The sequence below is a fragment of the Aspergillus pseudoviridinutans genome (genome assembly GCF_018340605.1).
Source record: "Aspergillus pseudoviridinutans IFM 55266 DNA, scaffold_8, whole genome shotgun sequence".
NCBI lineage: Eukaryota > Fungi > Ascomycota > Eurotiomycetes > Eurotiales > Aspergillaceae > Aspergillus > Aspergillus pseudoviridinutans.
Window position 1 is genome coordinate 307,426 of NW_025091288.1, and position 18,848 is coordinate 326,273.

An 18,848-nucleotide genomic window follows, 5' to 3' on the forward strand; every position below is an offset into this window, starting at 1 on the left:
TGAACTGTATGATCTATGATATCTGTTTCTCCGCGTAAGTCATTTGATCTACTGCTGACCAAGCAGCAGAATGGAAGATCTCCGATAGCAACAGAAGACACTAATGCATCCTGCTTACGCGCTAGCTGCACCTTAATTCCGAGGGCCAATTAAAATGCTGGATTTGACACTGGGTTTCGTCATGGAATCTTTCAGTCTGTATTGCAATACCGTATTGAATTGTATCGCCCTCGTCAACGTATCTGTCTCCTGTAGAGGATCTACAATGAGAGCGAACTGGACAGTATGAACAGTTTTGAGACACGGAATATAAGATAGAAAAGCTTAGAGGTATTAATCTTCATTGTAAGGTTTGATCATCCATGATACCGACAGTTGTCGTGATCATTTGGAGGTGGCCATGTCAATGCCCTGGACAAACATATATCTATTCGAAACATATTCACGGAATATTCCTCTAGTAGCAAGTGTTCCAGACAATGTAATGTAGGATGCACCATATAATAGGCTCAATGAATGCGCCACGGGTCATAAGTTGTTTATCTTCGGTCAGTGACGTCCCACTGGCCAGGACATACTATACTGTATATGGCATTCGAATTGCTTCATATGTTCCCAATTGGTCTTAAGGACCTCGGTGGGATGGTGCGCAGTTTACGAGCGCAACTTCCTGCTAGGTCTGAAATAAGCTAGACATTCCGATAATGTATGAATTGGTTCAAGACACTGTTGTCGATAAGCATGCAGTAGTGCTTATGGTTCATTATGTAGCCTATATCATATAGGGTCCCCCTTGTCGTAGGATTTTCTGTTTCATATCACATCAAAAATGAATCCTTCGAGCCATCCGAAAGCCTTCCTTCATAAGTCTGAGAGTATTATCTGCCGGGCGCATTGTCTCCGATGCTTACCAGTATGTTGGCGACTTGAAGCGTTGAGGGAATTTCTAGGCCAGTCTGGAAACCTTCGAGGTTTCGTTGTACCTGGACAAGGTTGTACTCAAACTAAACAGGTATTTATTTTAAAAGATGCCAATAACACTGCCAATAGAGACAGACTTCGTTCTACATCACAGACGACGTTTATTAGACAACGCAATAAAATGAGACACTAGTCTAAAGACCGAGGCCCCGTATAAGTCAGGGTATGTCCAACATGTTGAGAGCAAAGGTGTCAACTATATAAATGTTGACTAAAATGCGTCTGGACGACCATTTCCGGCGTAGTATGAGTGGCAATGAAAGATGTTCAACAAAAGGTAGGCCAGATCTGGTCGAGATCGGGTTTAAAGGACCTAGTGCAGGAAGGGGATCAGAGACATACATACGGAGTAGCTACCAGAAATTTGCCTCAGCGTGGTCGTATACTCGACTATCATTCGACGCATTTGACGGAGTCCGAACCTAATGCAGCACAACAATCCGAAACAGAATGTACTATTTTAGCCCATATATTCAGGGACGACGGTTAGCTCCGAGTTGCGCACGAGTGTAACGCCACCAGTGTTGCGGATTTGTCCCATCACATATTACATCCTCAGCTGACTGATGCCAATACGAGTGCTCATGGCATTGACTGTGGGGAGACAGTCGGGGCAAAGACGAGAAATGAAATAAGTCGAAATGCACAGATCTAACGTCTAGCTGCATCTGCCCACAACCGGGTCATGGATCGCAGTATCCCCTCCGGTTGCCTAATCACACGAGCGCAGAGGGATTCACAGGAACCTGCACAGCTTTACGATAGTCGAACCTACCTGCGGAAAGAGGGCAAGTAACCAACTGACGGGGGCAATTGAGCACGTGTCCTTGCCACGGAGGGAATAATCCTGCGAGAGCTAGTGTCTTCTTGCAGCGCCAGACGCGCCGTGGCCGATAATTGCACCCTTCCAGAACTCTTCTTTGCTCTCGGCCATATTGCCCTGTTGACGTGGGAGCACACGTGGAGTCGTCTCCGCATTTGATAGGTCGATGGAGTAAACCCCGCCAAGGCCCGCCAAGGCCCGCCGAGAGTCCGCCAAGAGCACTAGTCAGCCAATCTGCGGCTTCGTTGCAGTGCCTCGACCCTCTTCCCGCTCACATTTGGATGGAGGCCAAGAACATGCTCGAGCCTTGCTGCTCTTGCTTCGCTCCGAGACAAGCAGGCGAAGATAGGCGAAGCGTGCCTTGGCCGGTTGCCTGCTGAAGTCATTTGAGTGGTTTTCCTCTGCCAACCGCGGGCCAGCCGGGAAATCTCGAACTCGACGGCCCCTGGGATGGGGGCAATACCAAGACGCTTGTGATAAGCCCATTTCCCCCAGAGTGCGAATCAGACGGAGGTGTGGAGGAACGTGTCAGGACAGGTATACGAACCGGGCATAATTGCCTTGCCACGATCTATGCGAACGCACCTGCGGCTGCATTAGCGGGCGTCTTAAGCATGGTTCCAGGCGAAGGATGAAAATGTCGTGTGAGGTAGCGATGCAATGCATAAAAGCCCCGTGTCTCGCTGCGTGAGTGATTTCAGGATCAAGCGCTCAACAACTTGTTTCACTGGACACATACAGTCAAGATGGTGCTCAGCCAATATGACTACGTCTTCGCCATTGGCACTCTGTTTGCCATGCTTGATGCCTACAACAACGGTGCAAGTATGTCAATGCCCCTTACTCCTGCTATCTGTGACAAGATTGGCTGACATTACCTGCTTGAAAGACGATGTGGCCAACTCCTGGGCTACCAGCGTCTCCTCTAGATCGGTCACCTACCGACAAGCCATGATCTTCGGCACCGTCTTCGAGATGCTCGGTGCCATCACGGTCGGTGCTCGGACGGCTGACACCATCAAGAACGGTATCATCCCCAACTCGGCCTTCCGCGGTGATGCCGGTGTGCAGATGCTTGCTTTTACCTGCGCCCTCGCCGCTGCTTCCTCCTGGGTTATGTGGTGCACCAAGCACTCGGCCCACGTCTCGTCGACCTACTCCCTCATCTCTGCCGTTGCCGGTGTCGGTGTTGCAACTGTCGGTGCTTCCAAGGTTCAGTGGGGCTGGAACGACGGAAAGGGTCTGGGAGCTATCTTTGCAGGCCTGGGCATGGCTCCCGCCATCTCGGCCGGTTTCGGTGCTAGCATCTTCATGCTGATCAAGCTCATTGTGCACATGCGCAAGAACCCCGTGCCATGGGCCGTCTACACTTCTCCCTTCTGGTTCCTCATCGCGGCCACCATCTGTACCCTGTCCATTGTCTACAAGGGCTCTCCCAGTCTCGGTCTGAGCAAGAAGCCCGGCTGGTATATTGCCGCCGTGACCATGGGTTGCGGTGGTGGTGTCGCTATCCTCTCCGCCATTTTCTTCGTGCCCTTTGTGCACGCCCGTGTGATCAGGCGGGACCACGGCGTCAAGTGGTGGATGTTTATCCTCGGCCCTCTGCTCTTCAAGCGTCCAGCCCCTGAGGGCGCCGACCGTGCCAAAGTCCCCAACTACGCCGTCGTCCAGGACGAGGAGCACGAGGAGCACGCTGCCCAGGCATCCCCCGCTCCCACCGAGCAAACACTTTCCGAGTTTGACGGCAAGGACCCCAAGACCGATATCGAACCCATTACCTCGCCTGCCATCCCTCCCAACGAAAAGAGCCTCGTCGCCAACGAGGCCAAGCATCTCACTTACAAGGAAATCGTGGAGGAATCTAACGCGCGCCTGAACGCCCGGCTCCTCAAGAAGCGAGGACCTCTTGGATGGGCGATGCGCACACTCCGCGACAACCCGATGGGCCCCGGCGAGATCTACGAACTGAAGAACATAAAGATCCTCCTCAAGCGCATCCCCGCCATGATCACCGTCGGCTTGCTGTACGGTCTGCACTACGATATCCACGCCGCGCAGTCCGGTATCCACGGTACGCCCGAGGGAGAACGGATGCAGCGTGTCTATGCCCATGCCGAGAAGTACCCCAACGAGGTCGAGCACACGTACTCGTTCGTACAGGTCCTGACCGCTTGCACCGCATCCTTTGCTCATGGCGCCAACGATATCGGTAACTCGGTCGGCCCCTGGGCCGTTATATACTCGGCCTGGAAGACGGGTAACGCGGCTGCGTCCAAGGCCCCAGTGCCTGTCTKGCAGCTTGCCGTTCTCTCCGGATGTATCTCCATTGGTCTGATCACCTACGGCTACAACATCATGAAGGGTAAGTCCACCGTTTGCACTCCACGATCGAGACACAGAACTAACTGAGCAATAGTCATGGGTAACAAGATCACCTACCACTCCCCCAGCCGCGGTTGCTCGATGGAAATGGGCGCTGCCATTACTGTGCTGGTCTTCTCGCAGTACTCTCTCCCCGTCTCGACCTCGATGTGCATCACCGGCGCCACGGTCGGCGTCGGTCTCTGCAACGGTACGCTCAAGGCCGTCAACTTCCAGCGGGTGGGTCTGTTGCTGCTGGCCTGGATCATGACCATTCCCATTGCCGGTACCCTCGGTGGTATCCTGATGGGCCTGTTCCTCAACGCTCCTCACTTTAAATCTTAAAATTTGTTTGAACATGTTCCATTCTCTTTTCCTTTCTTTTATAGACTGATTGTCTGCGATACCATTTGGGCTGGGTTTAGGGTTAAGGGTTTATCATAATTGATTCGGATATTGATACCATGTCATTAGCAATGCATTCGAGTGGAGTGGATAGAGAAAAGCCCGAATTCACGTAGGGAAATCTTCCATTAAAGTCAAATTATCCGTTGCATTTTGTCAAAGTAAGATTCCTTGGCCAATGAAGAAGGCCTAGGTTATATACAGATCACTCAACATGACCGCGCTCCATGATCGCTAGTATATATCCTTTCCTTAATAGTGATTTCAAATTTAGAATCCGCTTGCGCTTGAGTCGTTCAAGTCAGCAACCACTCAGGCTGCCGCTACGCGACAATCTGCCCAGGGGTAAGTTTTGTAGGTGTCCGTCACGTCCCATTGTATTCTGGATCAAACTCATTGCGTCTTCGCCTCGACAAAGAGACGATAAGCCTTTGTTGAAGATAACCGTTCTTTAAGGGATTTAGATGTCCGGTGAAAGTTTTGCCCTGACTTCGCCATTTTCCCCCGTATTCATAGGTTTATATCGTGTCGTAGTCTTAGAGATTTACCCTATCCAGTCCCTAGCACGAAGCCATTTTCAATCACAAAGGTTGGAAGTGGTTGAACTTGGTTAGCTCAATGAAGATATCGGTTTTGATAGAGTCTTATATGCTATAAGGTAAGATCCAAGATGACAGATAACGATACAAACTTGTTCCCATGCGCACCTTCAAATGACAAAGATTAATCCACGTCAGACGGCGCTGGATTTCAGTTAATAGGAACGGTTCAATAGGCTTTGGTCTGAACACTGTGGCTTTCTCTGTTGAAGTTACTTTTGGTTAGGGGCTGGTCATATCTTGAGGCTGCGTCCAGGGGTAGACTGGACCGGACCCTGCATGAAGAAGGAGGGGCTGGAGTCCCAGTAAGCAAATGACCTTAAATCCATGGGAAACGCACAATATGGTTTGCCAACAAAGTCATCATGGACAGCATCCTCCAGTGGAGAACTCGACAGAGAAGCCACGTACATCCTCGCCAGTATCTGCGCTGCCTTTTTGTACCCGGTAGTAAGAGACTGCCGAACATTCTATTTCTAGTACGCTCGAAATGGTCGTGCTGACTCCTTTCAGTTGAGTGGTCTACTGGTTGACAGACACACTACCTACCTGGCTCCTTAAGGTAGGAAACGAGAACTTTAGATTTATCGGCAATCATTGTGAAAAGCACCACGTCAATTGAAGATCATGGCTCATCCCTTAATACGTACGTGCTGGACCACGGACCTTAATGTGTTGCCTGCCTGAATATTCTGGACTAAAAGGGTATGAAAGCAGATGTGATCATTTCGAGTAATCCTAAGTCCATCCATGAGCTTACCATTTCTACTTAGGACAAAAGCAAAACAGCGACTTGTTTGGACACGGATCTTCTTGACTGACTCACAAAATTCCAAAAAGTCAACACAGCCTGCCGTATTACATAAGGCGCCTAAAGTGCGGAGTCATATGCCTTTTCTACTGTATATAACAAGCAAATCTTCCTCTTCTCCCTTCCGACAGCATTTATGTATGTCTTTACCTGAAACTTGACCTCGAGGAAACTTTACGGCGTCAATATGGAAGACTTAGTAAGACCCATGATGAAAGCTCTGTCGGAAACAAAATAAAATTATCTAACCAAGGTAACAGAACCGGCCAACGTTCGAAGGTTTACCAATGGAATTGCAGATTTCTATCTTATTCAATATCGATCACCTAGATTCTCTTCAATCGCTTGTATTTGCATCACCAACATATCACCGAGCATATCAGCTCGTGAGACAAGAACTTCTCTACGTGCTTCTACAGAGCTCTTACAATAGACTTGTAGACATCGCAGATGCAGTAGCTGCTGTTCGGTCCAGAGGCTTATACGCTGTCAAGCCATTGAATCGCGCAAGGATTATTGCCTTATTGGACAGACGACGACGAAGTAAAGAAATCCGCCGCCTTGGATTGTCTTCATGGCCGTTTCCAGACGAACCTGCTGATATTGAGGAGACAATTCAACTACTACATCTCCATAGAATGGCAACATTTCTCCTCGATGATTACACCACCGCAGCAACTCGTCCTGAGTGGATAGGCTTAGAGAAATGGAATGAAATTTTACCCCTAACCTTATCCAGAACGGAGCAAAGACGCTTTCTTCGAGCATTCTATCAGATGCAGATATATGGCAACATATTTGGTCAAATTGAACTTCCCCTGGGTGCAGGCAATGTCGAAGAAGAAAATGAGTGGTTTGATAATAGTGGCGGCGGGACGCCTACTTTCACAGATGAAGAAGCGTGGCGTCTATTCTTCGGACCCATGGCGCCATGGGAAGTCGAAGAATTCAGCTGTTTCTGGCGGTATTGTTATTATCGATGGGAAGAGCCATACCGTGAAATATCAAAAGGCCTTGCGGCTTATGCGGCTAATGGTATTATCTGGTTCAGCGATCTTCCTCCCGAAGAGCGGCCCCCTCTAAATCGGCTTGGATTGGACGTCGACCATTTGCATATTCAACCAGCTGACCAGAGGGAAACTTTGGCCTCCATGGTACCATTTCTTGTGAAGATGCTTCGTGAACAGGATTTTAGAACTCGCCGCGACTTGCTTCTTGCCAACACGGTTAATTTTCACCATGGGTTTGCTGAATATTGGCCCAAACCGAGTTGGGAAGAAGCCGGAGCGTTGCCTCTTCTGTACCCAGCTGATAGATTCAACTTTGGCACAGATGTCAGTGGTCTCAAGGCATACTTGGAGACGCTGCCTCCGCACGAGCGGCCTAACGTCGCCTGGACGGAGCGGTGGCTCGATGCGGCGCTGGAGTATCCTCAAGTCTTTGAGGATATGTACTCGAATGCCCCGTACTCTCGGTGTTGGAATTGGGGGTATGCTATGTGGGACGATGAAAGGCTCATTGAATGGGGCGCCATGGATCATCTTGAACTCCCGTGACACGTGGATTAGACACGTCGATTATTGCATTGATGGTCAAGCAAATCCTGATATTCCTCATGTTTATACGCGCCTGAGACTTTCAACACCTTAATGACTGTACGCCTTCTAGTCTCCTTTTTAAATCCGATATGACCATGTGGCTGTCGAGTCAATAGCATAACTTCTACTGTCCCGGGCTTTAAACTTCCTGCAACTTGCTTCCCACCTCTCGCACCAACCTGCACATCCATAAAAGGACCTGCCCTGGATTATATGCGAGGGATGTGTTTGACCCGCATTCCCCTGGATTATGACAACTCTCACCCATTTGGATTCCTACACAACTTGCAAAGCAGAAAGGCAATCCTTACGTACTCCACCTGTATATTATGCGCCGCACATGCTTTGTCGATCAACTAGCAAACCTAATGTCTTTCATGTCGTGACCTAGCTCCGTTGGATTCCCCACAGTGCAGTAACCACTAGATATGCCCGACTAAAATTATCCCTACCAGGTGGCAGGAGATATAGAATCCAACCCTCTTAGTTGTTGGTCTTTTCATCTTATAAATAGTTGGGGCAGAGACTTGTAAGATGGATATCCAATCCTTGTTACTTTAACACCCCGTTTTACCATGGTCTGAGCGAGCAAGACACAATACTCATATGCGATTCATTTCTGGTAGACGTATATATGAACAACATCAAGAACTCGGTGAAAAAATTTACCCAGCACAAATATCCAAAAACAAACTTAAGTGTACATAGCCGTACAGCGACATCAGAAAACAGGAGACATGAAACGAACGAACAGAAAACATGTGATGGGACTCCGAGTCAAAATAACCAAGATGCGCGCGCATGGAGGATTAGCGCCCTGCTTTGGCTAGTTTGGTCAATACCTCATTTCTATCCTAGTTGTTTGCGCAGCCCTTGTTCTGTCCTTCTCCAGCGGGCACCGCTGTTCTTATACTCGATGGCCTTATTGTGATGCTCTACTACCTTATCTGGACTTTCATATGCATATGGATATTTATGGCCAAATCCACTTCTGTAGGCAGCGGCACTATAATGGAATCAATACATGAATAGTGGTCGGAAAGACTGGGAGTGCCTTACGTATTAGCTGTGATTCTTGCGCTCGCATTGGCTTCAACGCCCATTTGTACTTTCTCTCTGAAGAGAGCATCGGTTCGCTTTACGTTGGCCACCTTATTGGCGGCCCTGGCAGCAGCCTTAGCCCTGTCGTATTCGTCGCCTCGGGCCTTATACTCATCATATTCTTCCTTCACGCGTTGCGGGTAGGGGTTTGGGCGCTTGACAAAGGGATCGGGCATTGGAGGATGCCTGATATCCCCACCTGCCAAAGACGAAGAACGCTTCTTCTCCGAGTTTTGGAAGTTTGGACCAAAGTAACTTGGCTCACGCCGAGAGCTGGGTTGGGCTCTGTGAGGATTTTTGGTATCGTAGTCGTAGTCGCTATCCGATACCCTTCTGTCCAAGATGGCTCGCTGGGAACTGAAGTCATGGTGCCGACCACTCCGACTCATTTTGACCACGAAGGCGTGTACTTTGTGTAAAAGAAGGCGCTGAGCAAAAAGAGGCGCAATGTCGATTGAAGAAGACCACAAGGCAAGTGAAAAACAACGAAAGAAACTAATCAGATTCACACAGAAGGGCTCGGATATTCTGAGAGATATGGAACTACAACTACACCACGGAAAACAACGTTCCGTCTTTATAGTCTACAGGTTGCTGGTATATTGTCCGAAGAGCATATCATGAGCCGTAAAGATATAAATAATCATTACACACTGAAAGCGCTTTGGCTGAGGCATGAGCCCGGAAATTTACTTAAATGCAGGCTCGATATGTGACCAGAAGTACCTGTTGTTTTGCAATTGGCAACATGCATTAATCTATTGGCATCCAGCTCAAGTTTGTCTCATGCCGTCGAGTGTCAATGTATTTTTAATCCTGTAATTCTGTTTTAGCCGCTAGAATGCGAACCGCAAGATAGTCTATTATATGGTACAAACGTAGGTACTAATGATGCTGCAGGGGAGATATTATCCCCAATTCAACCTATAGTGATTCCCGAGATAAAATGTCATATAGTCGACCTGCTTGACCGGGATTCGCTCGGAGAAGCGCCGCATAGCTGTTGCTGCAAATGGATACACGCATGTCGCCTATTCTGACTCTAGGCCCAGTTTCCGATAAAAGGCTCAATCAGATGATGGCTCGCTATATTAGCCAATATGGAAACCTGCCAGGACTCGCTGTCATGGCATATTGCACCGGCATACATCTTAGGCGCCTCGCCGCATGATTATTAGTTACGCTCATGTGGGATGAAGAAAGTTAGATCTACCAATATGATCGCACATGGAAGAGCTCCGGCGGCAAAGCAATGAGGGCCAGTAGAGGCGCAGAAAATGAGTGGCTAAGGTGGACTATCGTCTAAGCGCCGCTGTATTTCTGTTGCAGATCAGGGGAAGCTGCGAAGCCTGAGATTGTGTCAGGCATGGCCAGCCGTATTACATAAGGCGGTTGAGCAGTCCCCAAGCGCCGTCGTCTTCGTCTACCCTGTAGTCCCTTTTCCTCCTCAGCGTCAATGTTTCATTTCTGCATTTATCGACTGCTATCATAAAAGCCTACGACTTGACGAATGATGATGATGATGACGGTAGGTACACCACGGGTGCTGCGAAAAAACGATATCTGACAATGTATCAGACCAGGCCATCGCTTGAAGGCTTACCGGTGGAATTACACATCTGCATCTTGTTTAAACTTCAGGACCTAGATTCTCTGCGATCCCTTCTCTTTGCATCGCCCGATTATTATCGGGCCTATTATCTTGTTAGAGATGAGCTCCTTCTGAGCATCCTGCGATCTTCACACAATGGCCTTGTGGATGTTGCAGACGCACTGGCTGCCGTCCGCTCCAAAGGACTCTACGCTTGCAAAAGATCAAATCGGGAAAAAATTATTGCCCTCTTGGATAGCCGACGACGAAGTGAAGAGATCCGCCACCTAGGCTTATTGTCTGGACCCTTTCCTGACCAACCAGCCACTGTCGAAGAGACTATACAATTATTACATCTCCATAGAATGGCCATTTTTCTCCTTGAAGATTACTCGAKGACAGCGAGATGTCCGGAGTGGATGGCCATAGAGAAATGGAGTTTGCCCCTATGCCTATCCAGGACGGAACAGAGGCGCTTTTTCCGAGCATTCTATCGGATGCAGATTTGGGGCAATATATTCGGCCACATTGAGATTCCTCTGGGCGCAAACAAGCCGGAAGAGGAGAATGACTGGTTTAGCCCCCGTGAGAGAGTCCCACCTGTGTTCGAAGAAGAAGAAGTATGGCGTCTGTTCTTCGGAACCATGGCCCCGTGGGAGGTGGAAGAAATTGCCTGTTTCTGGAGACATTGCTACCATCGATGGGCAGAGCCATATTTCGAGGCATCCGACAACCTTTTATCTTACGGTGTTACATTTATCAGCGATATTCCCCCCGACGAGAAACCTCCCTTCACACGTTACTGGGACGACTGTGATGATCTCAAACGTAGAGAAGATGACTGTAGAGAGAGTTTAGCCTGCATGGGACCGTCATTACTTGTCAAGATGCTTCGCGAACGGAACTCCCGGGCTCGGCGAGACCTGGTGCTCGCAAATGCCATAAGTCTGCACCACTTCTTTGGTGAATATTGGCCGAGGCCGGATTTTGAAATGCCGGGAGCGTTGCCCCTTCTCTTCCCTGCGGATAGATTCAACTTTGGCACGGACTTTGATGGACTCAAGGAGATTTTGAACACCTTGCCACCGCATGAACGACCTAATGTCGCCTGGACGCAGCTGTGGCTGGGAGCAGGGCTGGACTACCCAGAGGTGTTTGTGGATATGTTCTGCTATGGCGAGCCTTCTTCGTGTTGGGACTGGGGATTTGCTTTATGGAGTGACGAAAGGCTGATTGAATGGGGAGCACTGGATCAGCCCAGTCTAAGGAGAGACGTATACGCATAGTAGATCCCTACACGTCTCTAAAGTGAGATGTCTGTGCTATATGAACTTCAAACCTTCAGTATCAAGAAGGATGGACGCTAAGCTTCCTATGCTTGAAGATTTTTAGCCTCACCAATTCATATTCAATCATTGGGAATTGCAGTATTTTTTATCTCCACATTCTGTCTTCTAATCCGTAGTACGTCCACCACCTTCAAGTTTCATCCGTATGCCCGATCATATAGAAGCGTAAATCAAATCATAAGAGAGATTCGGTCTCATCCCTCAAGGATTCAGCAACCACCTCCACCACCACCTCCTCCTCCTCCTCCTCCTCCTCCGCAGCTCATAGCGCTGCCCGCTGCTCCTGCTGCCACAGCGGCCACTAGTCCATGGTTACGGCGCCTTTTCCGCCCGTTTCGATGTTTCGCGCTATCATGGCCGTAATTGTAGCTGTAATTGTTTGAACCAGAGTAGTAGTGTCCGGGATGGTTGGTCCGTCGAGGAGGAGTATATCTCTCGTCATCGTACTTGGATGGACCGAAGCACATTGTGAGCGTGTGCTTGTTCGAGTAGATTTGCTCACTGAGGACGTAAAATCTGGAGTTTGAAACAGATTCCCTTCTACCTCGGTATAGGTTGACTGGTATATGAGCTTCGCACTTCTGGTATGTGCGATTGCGTCGCTAAAGGATATTCGTTACGATTTATATATTTCCCGTCAAGCAACTATTTCATCGACCAGGCAGAGGTTATATTATTTCTTCTACAAGGCTGAATGATCTGCATATTACATTGTTCAATACCCCTTATTTTATTATCTGCTGCTTCAATAAGTTGACAGTACATGATCGAGGTATTATTGATCGACACCTTGTCACCAGCGATGCTGGCCTGGTTTTATTCCGGGGCTGTGCAAACGCCCGAGGCCCCCCATTTTTATTGTGGCCTCATGTCGATCGCAAGGCTGAGGTGGGTTCCGCGTGAATACTAATAAAATGCTCTTTTTTAGGCAAACATTTTATATCAACAAATGCTCGAAGTCTAACAAATCACAGCCATCCCCGGATCAATCTCCGCTTGCTATTACGAATTTGCACACAGCCAAGGCTACCGCTATCCTCTACCGCTATCCTCTCAATCACGAAACATCCTGCTGCTTCTAGTATGACCACCAAGTCAAGGAGGGCTTTAGGACCACAAGTCCGTCGGCATTGGAGGTGGATTAGAGCAAATAGCATCAAAATCGGCCGGGTCTCGGAGACGGGCAGTCGGGGTGTTATTAGCGAAGAGTTCGACAAGGGTCGTGCCTATACAGTGGCTTCAGCAAACGCACATTGATTTAGAGAGACACAACAAAGCATAGGGACTATACCGTTCGGATTGTACATCGGCCAACCCATCTTCCTTAACAGTCCATCCCCCGGAGACTTGATGAATGCCGCCCACGCTGTTTGAAGGTAATCGCTGGCGGCCACTTCGTACCACTGCGGCTTTTTGTGAGGCTGGAGATGCCTGTATGACCCTAAGGCAAATGCAATATCCGCTGTGATGCATCTTTGTTAGTGAGACTCATATATCCTCCAGGAGATCTATAGCTAACCTTGATGGTAAGGTCCTAGCCACGGGAAGAATGTCACCGTTGGGAAGATTCCCATGTAGCGATATCGCCACACTGGAACATGATGCTTCACCCGGAAACTGCATCTCCATTAGCAGCCTATACCTGTGACACAGAGATGCCCGATCTATCTTACGAGGCTTCTTTAGACATGGGACAATTGAAATATGTGGTTTCGAGGATATCTGAAATGGTCTTGTTGACACCGCCCTTTTCAGACCAGTTCAGAACCCCATCAGCTTCATTGTTCGTGATGCCCATCAGGACAGGCTGTCACACACCAAGTTAGGAATTGACATGTACGAGGACCGATGCGACACTCACCACCTTCGCAAAAGTGCCAGCCAAGCCTAGACGGCCATACTCTTCTGCAGAATAAAGAGTGATATTATCAATCATCGGGGCCCCTCCAGTCGTACCGAACGGGTTGACCGTAAGGTTGGAAAGCGCTCTGTGCAGAACCGGCGCAGGGACTGATTTCATGCAGCTTAGCTCAATCGTTCTGTTTGCAGCATTTCTGCATCCGACTTTCTCTGCTGCCTGAATGAATACAAAATCATCCTGGGGCCCGATATATTCTGGAACCCCGCTCTGCAGGATCAGACCTTGCACGATCGGGTCATCTTTGAATGCATAGGTCAGCACGGCAGCAGTATCTGCACCTGCAGACTGGCCGCCAAGTGTGATTCTAGTTGGATCGCCACCGAATGCAGCGAGGTTCTTGCGCAGCCATTCCAATGCTGCTCGTGTGTCTCGAATACCAAGATTCTGCTGGTCGATTGGAATCGCGGGAGAGTTGGGAAATCCGAACATGTTGAGACGGTAACTACTGGACTGTGAGCATTCTAAACATATCCAGTGGAAGCGCAGCATGATGGGTTGGGTAGAATGAGTACGAACTTCAAAGTGACAACGATGATATCGGGCTGGTTTGCGACGAGGCCGGTAGGGTTAAATACTAAGGTAGGTAAGCATGAGTGATATTCAGCCTTGCAAAGGACCTACATGGAGCACTGGAGCCTCCCTCACTGAAAGCACCTCCATATAACCAGACCAAAACTGGCAGCAATTTGGATTTTGGGCGTGCTCGTGGTGCGAAGACGTTCAGTGACAAGCAGTCCTCCGACTCGGGGGTCGTTGGTGCTAGGTTGTCTCCTAGCACGGTCTTGTACCGGAACTGATAGCACACAGGACCGAATTGAGTTGCATTGACGATTGTATGTTCGTCGCCTGTGTCAAGAGGCTGTGGAGGGCGGAACCGAAGATCGCCTATAGGAGGTTTGGCATATGGGATCCCAAGAAAGGCATCTACTTTGTCATGCACTCGGACACCGTGGAATATTCCTTGGTGGGTCCTGGCTGCAATATCTGGCAGAGCCTCGAGAGTACCAGCCAGAAAGCCGAGAGCTGTTAAACAATGGATTGTCTTCATATTGCAATTGATTCCTGAGTCTGGATATTTTCAAGAAGATACTTCGACGGCCATAACACGTTCAATTTATATTCAGTACACCGAACAGTTTCTGCCATTTTTGGAGTATGAGTAGTATGTAGATCCTTTGATGATCTACAAAATGCGAACTAAGTGCGAGTGCGGATGCGGACCCAGAGAGTGCGAATACGAACAAAGCCCACTCGAGATCATCGGGAACCAATGAAAGGGTGCTCCACCTCTCTTTGGCCGTGTTCATGATCGATTACCTTTTTTCTGGTCATCTCTAGGCAACCACTTGCAGATTGAAGCGTCCTTATGTCCACGACTGTGAGCTCTGAAGGACGCTATACATGCAAGAAACGCTACAATCTTAGACATCCTGACTAGAGCAGACGTTGACCCCCACAATGGAACCAAATTACCTGGTATCTGCCATGAAAAATCCGAATCCTGTGACAAGATGGTGGCTTGGACGGCAGGATAAAAATTTCACCACTGCATCAACCCAGCATTCAAGGACAGAAATGTCAAGACCAAAGAGACGCATTCGTCCCCACAATAAATCCCGACGAGGGTGTTTGAACTGCAAAATCCGGAGAGTAAAAGTAAGACCTGTTGCCGAAACCTGCGTCACGTTTTGCACACAGACTAAGCCACAGCAGTGTCCTGAGAACCATCCTGCTTGCGAGAATTGCCGGGGCAAGAATTTGGTCTGTGTATATCCCGCCGGGCTACAGAACGACCTTCAGCACCTTGGAGATCCGGCGCGGGATGTCTCAAGTCAACTGGCATATCTGCAGCCCCGGAGACAATCCGGGGAGTTTACCATTGCTGATATGTCTCTCTTCCAACACTTCATCACCGACGCTCATCCACACCTGCCCATTGGTAATGATGATGTCTATAGGCGAGCGCTTCCGGCGATTACATATAAAGTAAGGCCCGTGTGGAAAATGACGAGCCTAGAATCTGCTTGCTGATACTTGGACCAGCATGAATATGTGATGCACGCCATCCTTGCTCTTTCTTCCTCGCATCTAGCACTTCTAACCGGATCCGCCCTCTCTGTCGAGGCCTTGCAACATCGCCAACGGGCGCTCCAAGGACTAAATCAAGCAATGTCCCAAGCGCCAGCCGAGGCCAGCGATGCTGACGCGATGTTGGCAGCTTGCTATATATTGACCTTTCAGTCCTCGTACATGCTTGACGGCCTTTCTGATTATATCATGATGCTCCGAGGTTGCGGCTTAGTGACCGGATTGATGCTACAACGGAACATGCTTGGATCTTTCTCGATCGACGCATATTCGCATATAAAACACATGGAAGCACAATTTGGCCGGTTCCCTACAATCGATAGTCGGATTGCCTCGGACGGTATTCGCTCACTGAGTCTTGTGAAACCTCTGTTACAGCATCCAGTCGAAGAAATCTTCTACCAGCTTTTATTTGACGTCCTCGTTTCTCTCGAACAGGCGGCCTCCTGCGCGGCTTATGTCCGTTTCACCAGCATCATCAACGAGTTTATCACTTTGCCTCAATCCGAGATCCACTATCTCCTCGATCCCGAGAATCAGATTTCGCAGGTGTTGATGGCTCATTTTCTCGTCACACTGGCCATCCTTTCCCCGATAACGTCCTTTGAAGCAACCAGTCGACTTTGCAATGTTCCAATGGCGGGAATGTTGTCCTGGGTTGCAAATATCTGTGTGCGGATGTCTGGCAAAAAGGCCGAAGGATACCTTACGTGGCCGAAGAGTGTGGTGGAAACAATCCGTGCTAACACCAGCCGAACGGGTGTGTTGGTTGATGACGTTCTGGTCTTGATTTTGAACTCCCCAGATAGACTCCTCCTATCACAAACATGATTATAGCCCGATAAATATAGATTTGCGGTGACATTTTTGATATTTTTCCTCGGTGTTGACATTTTCCGCTTACTCAGCACCCTCGGGCCTAGGGCGTCGCAGACTCGGCGACTCGGTCTCTGTTCCCAAATTCAATCTTGAAGCCAGGCCGTGAATAGCATCGTTAGCGCCCCTTTCGGCATAGCTGCTCGCTTAATTAGTCCTTACAGCCGACTGACCCGACATTCTGGTCAGCTAGATGGGCGCCACCGCCCCTGCGCCTTATGGAGGCCGACTGCGAAGTGCCTGTGATCGATGCCGACAGCGGAAGGTTCGTAGAGGACACGTGACAGCTTGGGAATAGAAGAATACGAACTAATCACCGTCGCTCGATTTCCAATCCTCACAGATTCGTTGTGATAGAGCCAAACCGGCCTGCGAGGCTTGTCATTTTGCCTMTGCTCCTTGTATATTTACTCCGCTGCCGATCCAGCCGCGGAAATCGGTCCGCGAGTAAGGTTGACCCCTTTCCACAAGCATGTGATATCAATCCTGATTGACACTCCATGATTAGACAGTTGCAAGACACCAGAGCTGAAGTTCGCCGATTGGAAGAGGCCTTGAGAGCGGAGAGGGGTTCCCGTCAGAGTTCCAGTCCCAGTCTCCCTCAACCTTCCGGGCTCGTCAATGATCTCTTCGATTCTCGTGGCTTCGACGTCACGTTGAAAGCTTTTCGGTGGCATCTTGCCTACTGCACTCCTGGGTTTGCTGCCTCCATACAATCAGATCCCGCCTTCGACCTCGAGGAGCTGCTCGACCGGGTGGCGGATTCATTCGACCTGCAGTTCCGCACAAAACCMGCCCGAGTAGTCTTGCCAAAATGGCCTCCGCGCCGCCTGATCGTGGCGTCGTTGGAGTACTTTTCGAGCAATGGATTGTATTCAATCCATCCAATAGTTGACATTGATGCACTGACCTGTCTACTTGACGCTTCCGACTTCGATGATTCCGGGATTGGGACAAATATTGCCGATCGTGCCTGTTATGCGGCCTTGACCGCAATGATTACCAGGATTCGTCGACAAGAGCCAGTATTCGCTGATGCAGATCCTGATGCTTATGTGCAAGCAGTGCTTTCCGTGTTACCGCAGTTGATGATGGAACATACTAACATCCGAGCTCTGGAAGCTTTGATTACCCTCGTAAGTCAATACTCTGCCAAGTTGTTCCATCCCCGCGTTTGATTGTCAAAGGCACTCTATATCGCCCCTTTGGGTCAACCGCAGACAGCAGAAATACTACTCGCTATGGCCGTCCGGATCCTCTTCAATTTGGGGGCACACAAAGCTAGAGTGACTTATGAAGATACCGCCCAGAAGCATCAGCATCAGCATTTGCGGGCTTTGTTCTGGACCTTTTACGCCGTGGACAAAGAAATGTCGCTTCGAAAATGTCAACCTCCGATGATCAATGACGCTGACTGCGACTTGACTCTACCCGATAAATATGTTGCACAATCGTCCGAGCACCAGTTTTTCACGTCCGAGTTGTCACCCAAGGAACTTCTCTACCCCTCAGACCTTCGTCTGGCTATGCTCAAATCAAAGGTTTATCATTTGCTCTATTCCGAGCAAAGCCTGAGCCACTCAAGAGCGAGACGACTTCAGCTCATCCGCGAACTGGACCAGGAGTTGAATGACCTGAAATCCCATTTCCCCGACGCTTGTAAACCCGATGCCGTTGTGAGCGGAAACGTGCCAGATTACCTCATCCATGATCTCAGTTTACGGGGAGTGAATGTGCATCTCGAGTACTACCATTGTCTTTCGAAGATTCACGGTGCGAGCGCCATCGGTACCCCGATTCTGCAGAGTCTGTCTCCTCCATCTACAAGTATGGAGTTATGCTATCAGGCGGCACGATCCACTTTGATATATCTGCGTCGAATTCGCCCTTTGATCTTCCCTGAAACATTCTGGTAAGCGGCAGCATTGACCAACGGTTCGAGTAGTTCTGACGTACTGTTGCAGGATATACGCGCAAATCCTTCTGACGTCGAGTATTTCACTCTACATGCGCATACTTTCAGCTCCCAACCAGTGTGGAGTCAGTGATGATATGCAGCTCCTAGAGAGCACAATCGATGTATTTCACCAGCTGAATTGTGTCGAACCAAGCCAGCGTTTTCCGCCCTTCGTTATCATTGAAGCTTTCATCCAAAGATTGACATTGCTGGCCGAGCAATCTCTGTCGAATGCTGCAGACTAAGACGATGCCGTACATGTTGCTGAAACATTGTGTGATGGGACGTCTGACTCATCAAGGTGCAATCACCTGCACAACAGGGCGAATGTAGCATGCCTCTTGCAACCCATCCGTACAGGATACTTGGGCTATTGAATCCATACTT

At 49.2% G+C, this 18,848-nt stretch overlaps 6 protein-coding genes across 6 annotated transcripts; 4 read left to right on the forward strand and 2 right to left on the reverse strand.

Annotated features, from left to right (window-relative positions):
- Nucleotides 1-2,550: 2,550 nt before the first annotated feature.
- Nucleotides 2,551-4,510, forward strand: Asppvi_010203 (inorganic phosphate transporter; the record flags this gene model as incomplete). The annotated part of the gene is made up of 3 exons (XM_043306049.1): nt 2,551-2,629; nt 2,694-4,166; nt 4,221-4,510. The coding sequence occupies 3 exons, from the start codon at nt 2,551-2,553 to the stop codon at nt 4,508-4,510; spliced, it is 1,842 nt and encodes a 613-aa protein (XP_043161984.1).
- Nucleotides 4,511-6,618: 2,108 nt separating this feature from the next.
- Nucleotides 6,619-7,536, forward strand: Asppvi_010204 (uncharacterized protein; the record flags this gene model as incomplete). Its single annotated transcript, XM_043306050.1, has 1 exon — nt 6,619-7,536. The coding sequence occupies one exon, from the start codon at nt 6,619-6,621 to the stop codon at nt 7,534-7,536; it is 918 nt and encodes a 305-aa protein (XP_043161985.1).
- Nucleotides 7,537-8,633: 1,097 nt separating this feature from the next.
- On the reverse strand, nt 8,634-9,068 carry Asppvi_010205 (uncharacterized protein; the record flags this gene model as incomplete). Its single annotated transcript, XM_043306051.1, has 1 exon — nt 8,634-9,068. One exon carries the CDS (start codon nt 9,066-9,068, stop codon nt 8,634-8,636), a length of 435 nt encoding a protein of 144 aa, XP_043161986.1.
- Nucleotides 9,069-10,767: 1,699 nt separating this feature from the next.
- On the forward strand, nt 10,768-11,556 carry Asppvi_010206 (uncharacterized protein; the record flags this gene model as incomplete). The annotated part of the gene is made up of 1 exon (XM_043306052.1): nt 10,768-11,556. The coding sequence occupies one exon, from the start codon at nt 10,768-10,770 to the stop codon at nt 11,554-11,556; it is 789 nt and encodes a 262-aa protein (XP_043161987.1).
- A 1,170-nt stretch (nt 11,557-12,726) lies between these two features.
- Nucleotides 12,727-14,588, reverse strand: Asppvi_010207 (uncharacterized protein; the record flags this gene model as incomplete). The annotated part of the gene is made up of 7 exons (XM_043306053.1): nt 12,727-12,845; nt 12,911-13,081; nt 13,139-13,236; nt 13,293-13,426; nt 13,481-13,982; nt 14,057-14,114; nt 14,162-14,588. The coding sequence occupies 7 exons, from the start codon at nt 14,586-14,588 to the stop codon at nt 12,727-12,729; spliced, it is 1,509 nt and encodes a 502-aa protein (XP_043161988.1).
- Nucleotides 14,589-15,427: 839 nt separating this feature from the next.
- On the forward strand, nt 15,428-18,706 carry Asppvi_010208 (fungal specific transcription factor domain-containing protein; the record flags this gene model as incomplete). Its single annotated transcript, XM_043306054.1, has 6 exons — nt 15,428-15,526; nt 15,584-16,411; nt 16,669-16,769; nt 17,013-17,640; nt 17,692-18,416; nt 18,469-18,706. 6 exons carry the CDS (start codon nt 15,428-15,430, stop codon nt 18,704-18,706), a joined length of 2,619 nt encoding a protein of 872 aa, XP_043161989.1.
- Between the last annotated feature and the right edge of the window lie 142 nt (nt 18,707-18,848).